This window comes from Protopterus annectens, chromosome 4.part0 (assembly GCF_019279795.1).
Source record: "Protopterus annectens isolate FY-2018-M chromosome 4.part0, PAN1.0, whole genome shotgun sequence".
NCBI lineage: Eukaryota > Metazoa > Chordata > Ceratodontiformes > Protopteridae > Protopterus > Protopterus annectens.
This window is the reverse complement of record NC_056733.1, coordinates 501,772,304-501,786,767: the sequence shown is the minus strand read 5'-3', so window position 1 is coordinate 501,786,767 and position 14,464 is coordinate 501,772,304. Positions and strand designations below refer to the sequence as shown.

General features: G+C 40.9%; 1 protein-coding gene across 1 annotated transcript in view; it reads left to right on the top strand.

The window, feature by feature from the left end:
- Positions 1–14,464, top strand: part of LOC122799397 (sodium- and chloride-dependent GABA transporter ine-like) — a 372,008-nt gene that overhangs the window by 203,324 nt on the left and 154,220 nt on the right. The window contains exon 7 of the mRNA XM_044068418.1: positions 913–1,037. Coding sequence (XP_043924353.1) covers positions 913–1,037 — 125 coding nt within the window. The remainder of the gene's footprint in view (positions 1–912; positions 1,038–14,464) is intronic.

The window sequence follows — 14,464 nt, the reverse complement described above, 5'->3', positions numbered from 1 at the left end:
ATCAAACCATAGTACTTTGTTCTGCTTATTATCAGTCAGAGAATGCCAAATGTCCATATTGGAGATTCTGTTCAATATTCAAACTCAGAAGCTTGAAAGTAAAATACAAATATTGGATGACCTCAGTGTAACGCAACAAGTAAAATGACCAAATCTGTTAATCTGAAGGTGGTTCAAAAAGCTGCGTCTGTACTTGAGCTTTTCCAGTAAATATATATAGGAGGTGAGTCTGTTCAGAACATGATATTATAGATGAAAAGTGTATATATATTCGTAAAACCTTTGAAGTCTATGGGTCTTAGTAAGAGGACTAATTGGACATTGTTAATTAACTGATGATGTTAGTTTATTGGTGGTTTGTTCACTGTTCGTTCTGCTTTTTTTAATATGCTTGTATTTATGTTTTGCATGTTGCCATAAAACCTCTGCTGAGGAACCAGAAGTGTACATTGTTTAATAAATGATGTATTGCCTGATGTTTGTTGCAGTTTATTTAGCTTGTTAAAACTCTTCTTGTGAAAAATGCATCTTTTGCAAGGAAAACAGCTCTGATTCCTCAATGTAAAATCCTTAATTGAAGTATTTGTAAGAGTATATTGCACATTGCATCAGAAGTGGTTTTGATTACCAAAAATAGGTATATTGGTTGAGATTGTCAGTTTGCTTCCTACAGTGCATGTGAGAAAAATGATGGTGCGTATTTAAGGTCTCATTTGCTTTAGAAATACCATAACATTTAGGACTCTACAGACAGACGTATACAGTTCCATTTTAGTAAGTTAGAGTTGAACTGTTAGAAATAGCAGACTGTGTTCTCCTGTATGAATATATATTCTTATAGGATGTATTTATTCAGATAATGTGATAACAAGGAACAAATAAATATGCTTTTCTCTTATTTTATTGTAATAGAGATACACTTATCGTGGCCATTACCAATTCTGCTACTAGTATTTTTGCCGGATTTGTCATCTTCTCTGCCATCGGTTACATGGCCTATCAGCACAATCTGCCTGTTGACAACATTGCAACTGATGGTGAGTTTGACACTGTACTCTTGGTAAAATTTAGTTGTGGCATGGTGGACACAGAGCACTGTATGGTTACCTGCCAGTATTCCCTTCATGTGGATTGTTTTAAGCCTTCATAGGTGATGAGGTCTAACCTGCGGAAACTGGAGCTGCCATGCATTAAGATTGTATTTTACCTTTTATAGCTGTATATTTAAAACCACTCACACGAAGGACAGTGTGAAAGCACTGAATATCATACATGGAACCATATGTCTTCTTTTATTTCTTTAGTTTTCATATCCATTCAGAATTATACACTGTATAGCCCTCATGTATAGTGCCCTTATTATTTTACACCAAGGACAGTGTGAAAGCACTGAATATCATACATGGAACCATATGTCTTCTTTTATTTCTTTAGATGTCCTTCAAGGATGCATCTGCAGTCATAACAAATGGGTTGTCCTGTCGTCAGGCAGCCCTTCGGTCGGCCGGATTCCAAAGTCTGGGTCCGGCTTCGGCTGATGTCGCACTTCACCCGGCGTCATCTCTGCTGGTCTTCGGGTATAAAGGCATCAGCCGACGCCATTTTCCTCAGTCTTTCTTGCCGCGTGGCGCCCGAAGCAGAAGCTGTTCGCAAGTGCCGGTCGGTCAGATCCAGAGATTACTACTACCGAATACTACTTCGAAGACTTCCAAAAAGCTAAGTACCCCGTTGGGGACTCTTTCTTGCCTCAGCCGATGTCAGAAAAAGTAAATAACTGTTTAACTTGTGGGAAACAAATACCTCATAAAGATTTCCACTCTTACTGCCTACCTTGTTTAGGCCCAGACCACGACGTAGCAGCCTGTTTAGCCTGTGCTTCCTTCAACCAACGAACGCTTAGGCGTCGGTCGGAGTTTGCTGAACAGTTTTTCGGCTCAGATTTTGCGTACATTATGCCGTCGGATCCTCCGACTACCCAAATTGTTAAAAACCGCAAAGAAAGACCGACACTTGCGGTCCGCGGTTTCGGCCGAAACCACGGTTAAGCAAGCCGCGAGTGTCTCGGTTTCGGCCGAAACCGAGAAAACGGGTCAATCTTCAGCTGAATCCATGACTACTACTGAGGCTCCTGCTACCTTAGTTGAATCGGCCTCTGAAGTTTTGCCTACTACTGTGGTTCCTAGTGAATTATCAGACACCATCCCTTTGGATGTCTCTACCCCAGCACGTGGTGCTGCTAGGCCTCCTGCAGCCATGTCTATAAAAGCCTTTGCCAGGGCTAAAGCAGCCAAAACTGTTAAATCAGTGCCTGTTAAGACCCCCTCACATAGGCCCACTTCTAGTTCACAAATGCTTACTCTGGCAGAGGATTTAATCTCCTTAATTAGGGGATTCCAATCTCACCCAGACAGGGCCTCTCAGCCTCCAGAAAAGAGACCTAGAGCAGAGCCCCCCGAGCCAGTGTCCTCTGATTCTTCGGATGACTCAGACATTACAGATCAGCCAGAGGCTCCTTTTTCTACTTATGAAGATTCCGATGCTGAAGAATCCATTCCATCTGCCTCTCCACCAGAGGAATTTTCCTTTGGGGAAACCTTACATGCCATGAGAGAACAATTCCAATGGCAGGGACAAGATTTCTCAGATTCAAGAAAAAGGCTTAGGACCTTTCTGCACTTACCACAACATAGGCCCTTAGCTATACCTCCAGTTCTGCCTGTTGTGGATGATGCATTTAATGATGTTTGCACTGCTCCTGATACTTTACCTCCAGCCCCTGCCAAACCAGATAGATTTTACAGGGTGCCAGACACTCTGCCAAACCAGATAGATTTTACAGGGTGCCAGACACTCATCACCACCTATACAAGGCCCCACTTGCAGATCCTGAGACTATATCCCAGGGGCCTAAGGCAGTAGCTTTGACCTCAGCAAAAAACCCTCTCCCTTCTGAAAGGGAATCCAGGTCCTTAGAGAGATGGGGGAAAAAAGTTTACACCTCTGCTACTCTCTCAGCTAGAGCTTTAAACTGTCAGTTTCACATGATCCAATACCAAGAGTTTATGCTTGATCAGTTAACTAAGAAGCTGTCCTCTGATGACTCCTTAGATAAGAAATATGTTTTAGAAATGGTGAATAACATTCAGCAGGTTAGTAACCATTCTTTAAAATGTGGCTATGATGCACTGGAGGCTTCATTTAGATCAGCCATGACTAGCACAGTGATAAGAAGGCATGCATGGTTGAAGGAACAGGTTTTGCCGGATCATGTTAAAGCAAAGCTGTTAGATGCTCCTATGGATAAGGCCAGTCTATTTGGTACACCTGCTCAGCAAGTAATGAAGAAAATGGAAGAGAAGGCAAAATCTGTACAAACAGTTAAGGATTTCTTACAGGTTCAGCCCCAAGGTTTAGCAGGAACTGGCCTGCCAAAAATTGGTCCTTTCCAGACTCCTCAAAATCTCAGAGGCAGGAATAGACGCTCTAGAGGCAGAAATCAATCCAGAGGAGGTGCCTATAGAGGACGCCAGTGGCAAGGCAATAACCAGAGAGGCACAGACACAACCACTGCCACTGCAACAGGACAATCACAGTGACTTGACTCTGACACCGCCTACCAGTGAGCAAATAGCAGCACCTTTAGGCGGAAAGTTAGCCTTATTTTCGAAAAATTGGCACTATATCACAAAAGACAAGTGGATTTTGCAAACCATAGACCAAGGCTACGTTCCACTTCCACACCTTACCAGTAAAAGAGGAATGCCAAACCTACCTCCAAATCAAAAACAGAAGCTCTAAAGCAGATAGCTCAATTAACAAAGATGAGAGCTGTGGAAAGAGTACCAATAACACAACAGGGCAAAGGATTCTACTCCAGACTCTTCCTAGTACCAAGAAAAGAGAAAAGTTGGAGACCTATTCTCGACCTGTCCGTCTTAAACACATACATCATTGTACCAAAATTCAAAATGCTGACCCTACAGCAACTTCTTCCCATGCTGGGCAAGGAGTGTTGGCTGGTAACTCTAGATCTCAAGGAGGCATACCTGCACGTCCCCATACGACCAAATTGCAGAAGATACCTCAGATTTCTTGCAGGATCAGAGCATTATCAATTCTCAGCATTGCCCTTTGGCTTATCTACTGCGCCCAGAGTATTCACAAAATGCCTGGCAGCAGTAATCGCTCATTGCAGGCTACAGGGAATCCAAATTTATCCATACCTGGACGACTGCCTGTTACAAGCGGACAACAAAAGCAAGCTGACAACAGATTTACAGAGAGTCATTTGCTTACTACAAGCCCTGGGATACACAGTCAATTTAAAAAAGTCAAGACTGATACCATCCCAGACAAGAACATTCTTGGGTGCGGAATTGGACACAGTAAAACAAATGGCATTCCTAACTGCAGAAAAACAAGCACAACTCCCTCTTTACTTCTTGGCATTAACAAAGCAGCACAAACTAACAGCAAGAAAAGTACTGCAGGCCTTGGGCTTCATGGCATCATGCATAATCCTGGTCCCCATGCCAGACTGCATATGAGAAAACTACAGTGGTACCTAAAGAATTTATGGTCTCAACACAGGCACAGCTTAGAAACCGAAATCCCACTAATCCCATGCCTGAAACAAGAGTTCCTATGGTGGGCTCAAGCATGCCAGTCAAACCCAGGCTTGCCCTTCCACAACTTTCAAGCAAACCAAACCATCACAACGGATGCCTCAGACCTAGGCTGGGGGGCTCACATGTTGGACAAGTGCATACAAGGATTGTGGACTCCAGACCAGCTGCACCTGCACATAAACCAAAAAGAAATACTGGCAGTAAAACTAGCAATCCAGAAATTCAAACCATTCCTCAAAGAAGGCCATTTAATGATAAGGACAGACAACACCACAGTCATGTGGTACATCAACAAACAGGGAGGCACTCATTCATACCCCCTATGCAGAATGACACTGGACCTTTGGAATATGGCTCTGAGCTACAACATCCAGTTACAGGCAATATTTGTGCCGGGAAAAACACCCTAGCAGACATGTTAAGCAGAACCACCTCGGATGCTCACGAATGGATGCTACACCCGGACATCTTCAAGGCCATCACAAAGAAATGGGGAATGCCACAAATAGACCTATTCGCATCCCCACTCAATCACCAGCTCAAAAAATTCTGCACAAGGACATGCCACCCACTAGCATGGAAGGTGGACTCTCTATCCTTCAGTTGGAAAGGCCTGACAGCATATGCATTTCCACCTCTTCCTTTGATGCACAAGGTACTCCTGAAAATCAAAGAGGAACGTCCAAGGATAATTCTGATAGCTCCGAATTGGCCAAGACAACACTGGTATCCTTTGCTGAGGAGCATGTCTCCGGGGAGAATGTGGCCAATACCCCTGATGCCTTTGATGTTAACTCATAACAACTACAACATCATGCATCCAAACCTAAAAACCTTGCAACTGACTGCCTGGAACATCACATAACAGCAACTAACCCAGACTTATCCCAAAGGGTTAAAGACATTATCCTTGAAGCCCGCAGACCTTCAACAAGAAGGAACTATGCAGGAAAATGGAAAAGGTTTGTCATTTGGAGTACTGAAAGAGGAAAAGATGTCTCGAACATAGATATTGCTAACATCCTGGAGTACTTGGCAGAGCTTCTACATACGGGCCTGTCCTATTCCTCCATCAAGATACATGCATCAGCTATTTCCGCAGAATACAGCTTGATCCACCTGTCTTTTCGCATCCTCTACTCAGGCAATTCCTCAGAGGGATCAAGAATGTAAAACCTCCTAGGAAACCACCATTACCAGCATGGGACTTGAACTTTGTGCTAGAAAAATTGACACTCCCTCCATTTGAACCAGCAGCAACAGCAGATCTTCAACACCTATCATGGAAAACTGCTTTCCTACTGGCAATTACTTCAGCAAGGAGGGTTTGAACTACAGGCCTTAATGGCAGTACAACCCTTCCTAATCTTCCATCAAGATAGTGTCCATGAGAACTAATCCTACATTTATGCCTAAGGTGGTATCCAGAGTGTCTTTAAACCAGGCAATCCACCTACCTACCTTCTTTCCCAATCCACAGAACAGGGGAAAGGCTGCTGCATACCTTGGATGTACATAGACAGTTACGCTACTACCTGGACAGAACCAAAAGTAACAGAAAAACTGACTAGCTTTTAGTAGCCTATGTAACAGGAAGGGAAGGAAAAGCAATTTCCAAACAGACAATCTCCAAATGGATAGGAAATTGCATAAGATTCTGTTACTCCTACCATGGAAAACCAGTTCCACAGAACATAAGACCTCATTCTACAAGGGCTACAGCCACTACCACAGCTTTCTTACGAGGAGTGGCAACCAAGGACATTATTGAGGTGGCTACTTGGACCTCCGTGCATACATTTGCCAAGCATTATAATTAACCTCTATACTCTAGATCCCGAGCAGGGTTTGCCACTGCTGTATTGCAAGGGATCCTAACTACACCATAATTCTTCTTCCTCCTCCCTAGTTTGGCTATGGTATTCTACCCATTTGTTATGACTGCAGATGCATCCTTGAAGGACATAGTACAGTTTTGTACCTACCATAAATGTAGATGTCCGAACAGGATAGCATCTGCAGTCAGGATTACCACCCTCCTTCCCCTCTGTGGTACTCCTAGGGTATTTACCCTCCTAATAGCTAGCTGGGGGGTCTGTTATGGTGTATTTGTTTGTATATATGTACATACATGCTTATTTTTGTGTTTGCCTTCTACTATTTTGGAAACATTGGCATTTATCCAAAATTTAGCTTTCCTAGAGGGCAACTGGCATCTGGGGCAAGAAACTGAGGAAAATGGCGTCGGCTGATGCCTTTATACCCGAAGACCAGCAGAGATGACGTCGGGTGAAGTGCGACATCAGCCGAAGCCGGACCCAGACTTTGGAATCCGGCCGACCGAAGGGCTGCCTGACGACAGGACAACCCATTTGTTATGACTGCAGATGCTATCCTGTTCGGACATCTACATTTATGGTAGGTACAAAACTGTACTTTTTCATATCCATTCAGAATTATACACTGTATAGCCCTCATGTATTATGCCCTTATTATTTTACACCAAGGACAGTGTGAAAGCACTGACTATCATACATGGAACCATATGTCTTCTTTTATTTCTTTAGTTTTCATATCCATTCAGAATTATACACTGTATAGCCCTCATGTATAGTGCCCTTATTATTTTACACCAGTGGTTTGCTACTTCCCATTGCTATTCTAGTTTCACCACCCTTCTCCCTTTTGACTGATATTAGCTCACCAACTCCTTCCATTCTTCCCTTCCCTTTTTTTCTCCCATCCCTTCATTTTCTTTTGCTTTATACTCCTTATAATATCTGGAAATCTGCTAGCTTCCCTTTCTAGTACTTAGTCTGGTCCCCAGTTTGTTGCTAAACCATTTACCTTACCACTTGCATTTCCTTTTCCTGCCTGCCTTCACTTCACTTCATTCCCTATATCCTACATGTAAAATTTTCAGGAGAGTATCCCCCTTTTTCTTGGTGTCTTTTTCCAGTTTTCCAGGATCTCTATCCAGATCTTTTCTGTTCAGGTGCACTCCCAGAACATATGCTTCATGTCTTCCTCTTCTGTCATGCACCTCCACCATCCTGGGTATACTTTATTTCCCTCCTTACATAATACTTTTGTTGTGAGACATCATCTGTGTGCAGTAGTCTTAATATCTGATCTCCCGCCTCATGTTTTTTTTGCATCTTTGATGTTATTTTGTGGAGTTTTCACCATTCAGCTTCCAGATCTGTCACCCTTCTTCCTTTTCCAATCCTTTCCTTATCTCTTTTGTTGTGGCTTCATCTGCTTCCCCAGCAAGTCTTCAGAAATTATTTTACTTACATTTCTCTATTTTTTACATTTTCCTCACATGGCTGTCCTTTCCCTTCTCTTATCCCCCCCCCCCCAAGTTTCTCATTCCATCTTCTTCTGCAGCCATTTTCACAGTCTGAGGCATATCCACTATTTATTGGTGCTAATTCAAATTTCTGTTCTAATTCTTGTAGGCTCTTGAATGCTGTCAATCCTCTTTCCTTATCCTTCTTTAACTCCTTCTTTACTCATATCCCCTTATCCTTTCTATTTTTGTGTTTGTTTCTTCCACGAGAAAGTGCCGATTCCTCTTTCCATCCATTCCCTTTTCCCCATCCTTTTAGTGCCTCTTTATTCATGAACATTTTCCCATCATTCCAGTTGACCTCTGTCCTGTTGCCTGTTATTCTCGCTCCTTGTTCTGTAAAGTAGGTTGTATGCTAAGGCCTGTATAGGTACGTGTGGGAGCCTTTCCATAGGTAGTCTTCCAAGTTCCCCGGGCCTGTGGAAAATACGGCCCAGACCGCAGAATCCTTTATAAATGCATTCTATGAACACCTTCAGGAATGCATGGATGATGCAATCCCAAATAAAACCAAGGTCCGATCCCCCAAAGGCAGACGTCCTGTCTGGTGGACCCCAGCCATAAACAAACTATACAATAGAAGGAGGAAGCTACTACATGATAGCAAAATCCCAAAAAGGGAAGGCATCTCTGATCAGTATTAGCAAAAAACTAAGGGCACTCATAAAATCGTCTAAGGCCAGCTTCGAGAGAAAAATTGCACAGGACACTAAGGATAATCACAAGGCTTTCTTTAGTTATGTTAGGAACCTGGGTGGGAATTCCCAGATATGCTCAGAATTAGTCAAAAATGACAAAAAATACACCGAACCCACAGACATTGCCAACATCCTAGCTGACAGGTTCAGTGCAAACTTCCCCACCAAAAGGGCAAATATCTATTCCAGCAGAGTGCTGCCCCCCTGACATCTCAGATGCTCAGGTAAGAGCCGCCCTCTCCAAAGCAAAAAACACAGCATCAATGGGACCAGACGGTGTCCCGGGCTGCGTCCTACATGAACTCCAAGAAGAGCTAAACCCAGACATAAAACTACTGTTCAGTCTCAGCCTTACTACAGGATATGTACCCAAAGAGTGGCGTACAGCAACAGTGGTCCCTCTCCACAAAGGTGGTGCCTCAGTGGACCCTGGAAACTATCGCTCCATAAGCCTGACTAGCATGGTCTGCAAACCTATGGAAAGTATCATCATGGACCTCATAAATAAAGATATTGGGTACCTACAGACACTGGATCCTACCCAGTTTGGCTTTAAGGGCAGATCCTGCCTCTTAAACCTGGTCGACTTCTTTGAAACAGTCACCAAGGCCATTGACGAAGGGAAGGTGATCCACACTGCCTTCCTGAACCTCGCAAAAGCCTTCAATACAATACCCCACTCGGGCATTATAGATAAGCTCACCAGCTTAAATATAAACCCCTATGTCACTAGATGGGTTGCAAACTGGCTCAAGGACAGAACCCACATGGTTAGAATTGCTGGAGCCATGTCAGACTCCAAACCAGTTACAAGTGGCGTCCCACAAGGCTCGGTCCTGGGACCTCTCTTGTTCGGTATACATTTCTCAGAGGTACAGGCCAACACAGAAGGACTGTGGCTGACCAAGTTCGCAGATGACTGCAAACTGGGCGCCATAATGGACTCTCCAGCCGACACAAGCATCCTCCAAAAGGGCCTCATAGAAACAGACAACTGGTGCCAGAGCCATGGCCTCAAGCTAAACGCCAAAAAGTGTATAGTCATCCCCTTTGGCAAAAACAAAGTGCCCACAAATTACCACATAGGTGGTAATCCATTAAGTACAGAAGTAATTAGGGACCTGGGGACCCAAGTTGATAGCAATCTCTCATTTGACAACCACGTGGCCAAAGTGGTTAGAAAAACATTTTATATAGCCCACCTAATCATGAAGGGATTCACATCTAGATTAGGGGAGGTCATCGTGCCTCTTTACTCATCCCTCATCAGGCCCATAATAGAGTACAATGCCCCTTTTGGGATGTACCTTACCAAACACCTGCAGCAACTGGAAAGACCCCAAAAGTACCTCACCAAGAGGATCAAAGGGCTCAAACAGATGCCATATGCTGCCTGGTTAAAGAAACTCTACTCAGTGGCATACCGCCTGCTCAGAGGCGACCTGTGCCTGACGTGTAAAGCCATGTCCAACCCGGAATTAAGGGACATGCTGCACCTCAAAAAATCCAAATCCCATCAAGCTTACACACTCAAGAGACTTGAACCTCAGCACTGAAATAAATAGGACATGCTGGAGGGACAGATTCATAACCCAGAGGCTCCCTTCACTCTGGAATAAAATCCCAGTCCAGGATAGGCAGAGTCCCTCATTGACTCTCCAAGAGGAATCTTGATGAGTGGATGGGAGATCGTAGGTTTACCCCGGGTATCACTTCTGTGTTACGGTTAGACAGAGGCACAGTATGCTAACCTCGAAAAAGGGCATAGCAAAATTAATTTAAAATGGGTGGCAAAAGCCAAACATACTCTGGCTAGGCTTATAAATACCCTAGGGGCAGATAGGCTAGTATGAACCTATGAAGTCCTTTGTAATTTTAGTAGCTTGGTCTCCATTGGATCCACTGGAAGGTTTCTTAGCACATGCATTATAACTGTCAGAATCATCATTTTTATCGCATTGATTCTACGTAGATGCGTGTAATTTTTATTTCCCTTTTCCATATCCCTTGTACTTTGTCTCTTCCTTTCGCCAGGTTCTTTTGAATTGTATCCCTTAAGGTGTATGATATATACTCCCAGATATTTGGGTTATTCCATTTCCTGAATGTGCCCCACTCCTCCATTTCCTTCTCAGTATCTTATCCTGACCCCCCCCCCCCAATTTCTCTGGTTGCATCAAAACCCTGAACCTCTTTCAGAGCTTGATCAAAGTGACATTATTTCTTCTGTGGTCATCTCAACATTCTGTAACATAAAGATACAGTCATCCACATACATTTGGAACTCTGACTGCACCCTTTCTCTTCCCTGCAGTTGTGCTAACTTCTTCCTAAGGTCTACTGACAGCTCTTCTTTAACTAGAGTGAAGAACCCCAGAAAGAAAGGGTACCCCTATCTGTTCCCTTTCACTACCTTAAGTAACTTGGAAACTCTTCCATTTACTAATACCTTTATTTATGACTCATTCTAAATTGCCTTTATCAGTTCCATAAAATTTCCCCCATTTGTCCTTTTTTTTTTCTAGTAGCTCCTAGAGGAATTTCCAGCTGACAGTGCCAAAGCCATTTTGTAGGTCAAAAAAGATAATTCCTGCCTGTTTCTTCTCTTAATATTCTCTGTCAGTAACTCCATTAGAGTTTATCAGTTACCTTCTTTTCACAAAGCCATCCCCCCCCATATTGTCTCATCTTGCTGGCAGTTTTGGTATAACTGTGATGTAATCCTCAACTTCTATTCTGTTTTTCCCCTTTTTATGATCACTAATACATTGGCTCTTTTCATTGTGTCTATTTCTTCTCCTATTTTACTTATCCTTTCATACTTTTCATTTGTAACTGTCTGTCTTGCTTCAAAATCCCAGTGTGTAGCCATTTGGGCTTATGTTTTTCATTGCCATCACTGCCTCTTTAATGTCCTCCTCCATGATTTTTGTATTCATTTTCTCCCTCTGTATTCCTTCTACCAGGTACCCCTTCTCTCTCTCTCTCTCTCTCTCTCTCTCTCTCACTATCCATTGAACTTCCTTTCCTTCCTGTGTTCCTGGTATATTTTTTAAAATGTATTTTTATTAACTTTGGATAATAATATCACAAACAAAATGCCAATGCAAACTATTTACATTAGTGCAAAAAATTGTTAGTATTACATCAGCATTACACTTCTTAAATACAATATTTACTATTATTTATTTTTGACGCCTTTCTTTTCCATACTTCTGTGATAAATGATGTCAGCTTTCTACCATACATGAAATCGGGAATATATTTGTTGCATCTTAATTTTAGAATCTTTATTTCTTTCTGAGAATCTTCAGTGGCTAACTCAAGAAAATTCTGAAGGAAGAGAGAGAAAGAGTTCCCATTTACATTTTTCTATTTTCCTTGCAGATTACAAATGTTACCATACTAATTTGTATTGTGATTTGTTAATGCAGCCAGGATTTGGAACACAGAGGAGGATCAAAGACCTAGTTAATTCACAAATGTCTGATCACAGTGCAGCACCCAAGAAAATCTGACTGTCTCCCAGTATTTATTTAATTTGTCACAGTCAGATTATTTTTTATTTATTTATTTATTTTTATTTTTATTTTACATTTGTTGACCGGGCTAGTCCAGCTGGATATATGTCCATTTTCAGTGGAGGTCTGGGGAGAAAAGCTCCAGAAATTACAACAACATAAAGGGTCAAGACAAAGACATTAACAGTAGAATGTGGTACATAAGAAGTTTTAAAAATATAGTACAAGCCTAAGATTATATATTTTATATTTCAGTAGGGAAAGAAAAAATGTATCTAAGAATAGATGAGAAATACTAATACATTTGCATTAGAAATGGTGCATTACAAATCTTTATAACATATTACAAACCTAGGATTTTATATTATGTATTCTATTAGGGAAAGAAAATGAAATTTACGACTAAACTAGATACAGCTAGTAGTTTATATTAATAGATACTAAGGTCACACAAAAACCTAAGAAAGAAAACACTAGAGATCAATAGATAGAGTATAGAAGATCTGCATACAAGGATGGATTTATGATGTTCTTTATCACCTAGGTTGTGATACTATATGAAGGTGTTTGATCATTCCACAGTATATACATATTTACATGAGAAAAAAATTCTAAGGAAGGTTAAGCTCACTAAAAATTAGTGAGACGACACAAGATCATGATCCTAGGAGGCTAGTAATTGTGGGAGTCTAGTTAATAGTCAGGTGCTTAGTCTGGGTTAACACAGGGACATAGCCAGTGTGATTTAAGGTAGGGTTTAAGCTTGCTTTTAAATAGGCTGACAGAGGATATTGAGGTTAGCTGGCTTGGGAGGATATTCCAGGCTTTACCTACTGTATTGGAGAACAAGGTGTCACCAGCTGAGTTGTTGGATTTTGATATTTGTACAAGTAGGTTATTTGATGAGCGTAAGGTCTTGAGATTGTTATAGGGGATGACTAGGGATGTAAGTATGGGTGTATTTTGAGGTAAATACAGGAACTTATGGGCTACTATTAATTGATTATGTATTGCCAATTCACTTTAGTACTTTTTTCACCTCCAGCAGCTTAATTCATTATTGCTATTTTTTTAATTTATGTTGTCTCTTTCGGCTTTTCCCGGTTAGGGGTCGCCACAGCGGAACTCCGGTCTGCTAATGATTGGCAGTAGATTTTTACGTGCCCAGTTGCTGGCCCCTGACGCACAACCTTCAATGAAGGTACGCCCATTCACGCATGTCTCCACACAGAAGACGCTCTAGCTGAGAATCGAACAGGATAAACGTCTTACTGTGAGGCGACAACGCCACTGTAGCACCACCACCACCGCAGTCGTATTATAAAGACTCTTTCATGTATATATATTTTTCTATGTAAATATTTTCCAGAAAAAAGTGGAATTTGCATGACCATCTGATATCAGACTTAATATATCATCATCATTTTTTTCATGTAAATCTCATTGTTTTAAGTAATTCCATTATTTTAGTTTCATGTTCATGAGATAAACAACTTTTAATATTATTATCTTATTTTGTTTATATAGGAAATCTTTCCAACAAAGGGAATATTGTTTTTTCTCCTTCTCACATTTTTCAGTTTTTTATATGATAATTTGTCTTATAATTTTAATAACATCCAGACTGTATTGTCTGTCTTATATTTGTGTATATTATCAATTGATAAGACATCATGATCAATAAAAGACAAAAATAGCAATTATTTTTTAGTTTCACTACATTATTAAAATTTGTAGTCTCTAAATGCTCTTGTAAATAAGTTATAGGGAAAATTGTAAAAAATCCATTTCTGCAGTGATGGATATTTAAATTTATAATTTCTGACCTTGTTTTTAATAGCATTAATTTCATGTGAATTGGTTGCAATGATCATTAATATAATTTTTCAGTACAGATAACTTTTGTCTGATGTTCTTATTGTTGATTTATGAGGTTTCAGAGCTGATTTTTTTTCCTGTTGACCTTTGTATGTATTAATCATCCATTATAGAACAGGCTAAAAATTATGTTTCCGTACTAAGAAACCAAATATTTGCTAACAAATGAATGTAATTATATGTATTATGTACTGATTTGTTAATATCTCTTGTGGTTAATAATATATTGTTGTAAAGACAAATTCATATTTACAAAAGTTATAAATTATTTAGAAAAATTATATTTATAAACGTTTAAAGAAATTATAGCTAAATTGTATTTTTTCATCCCAGTTGTCACCTTCTAATTTCATTGTTATTATTGATTCCTCTGTCCTTAGTGCTTAT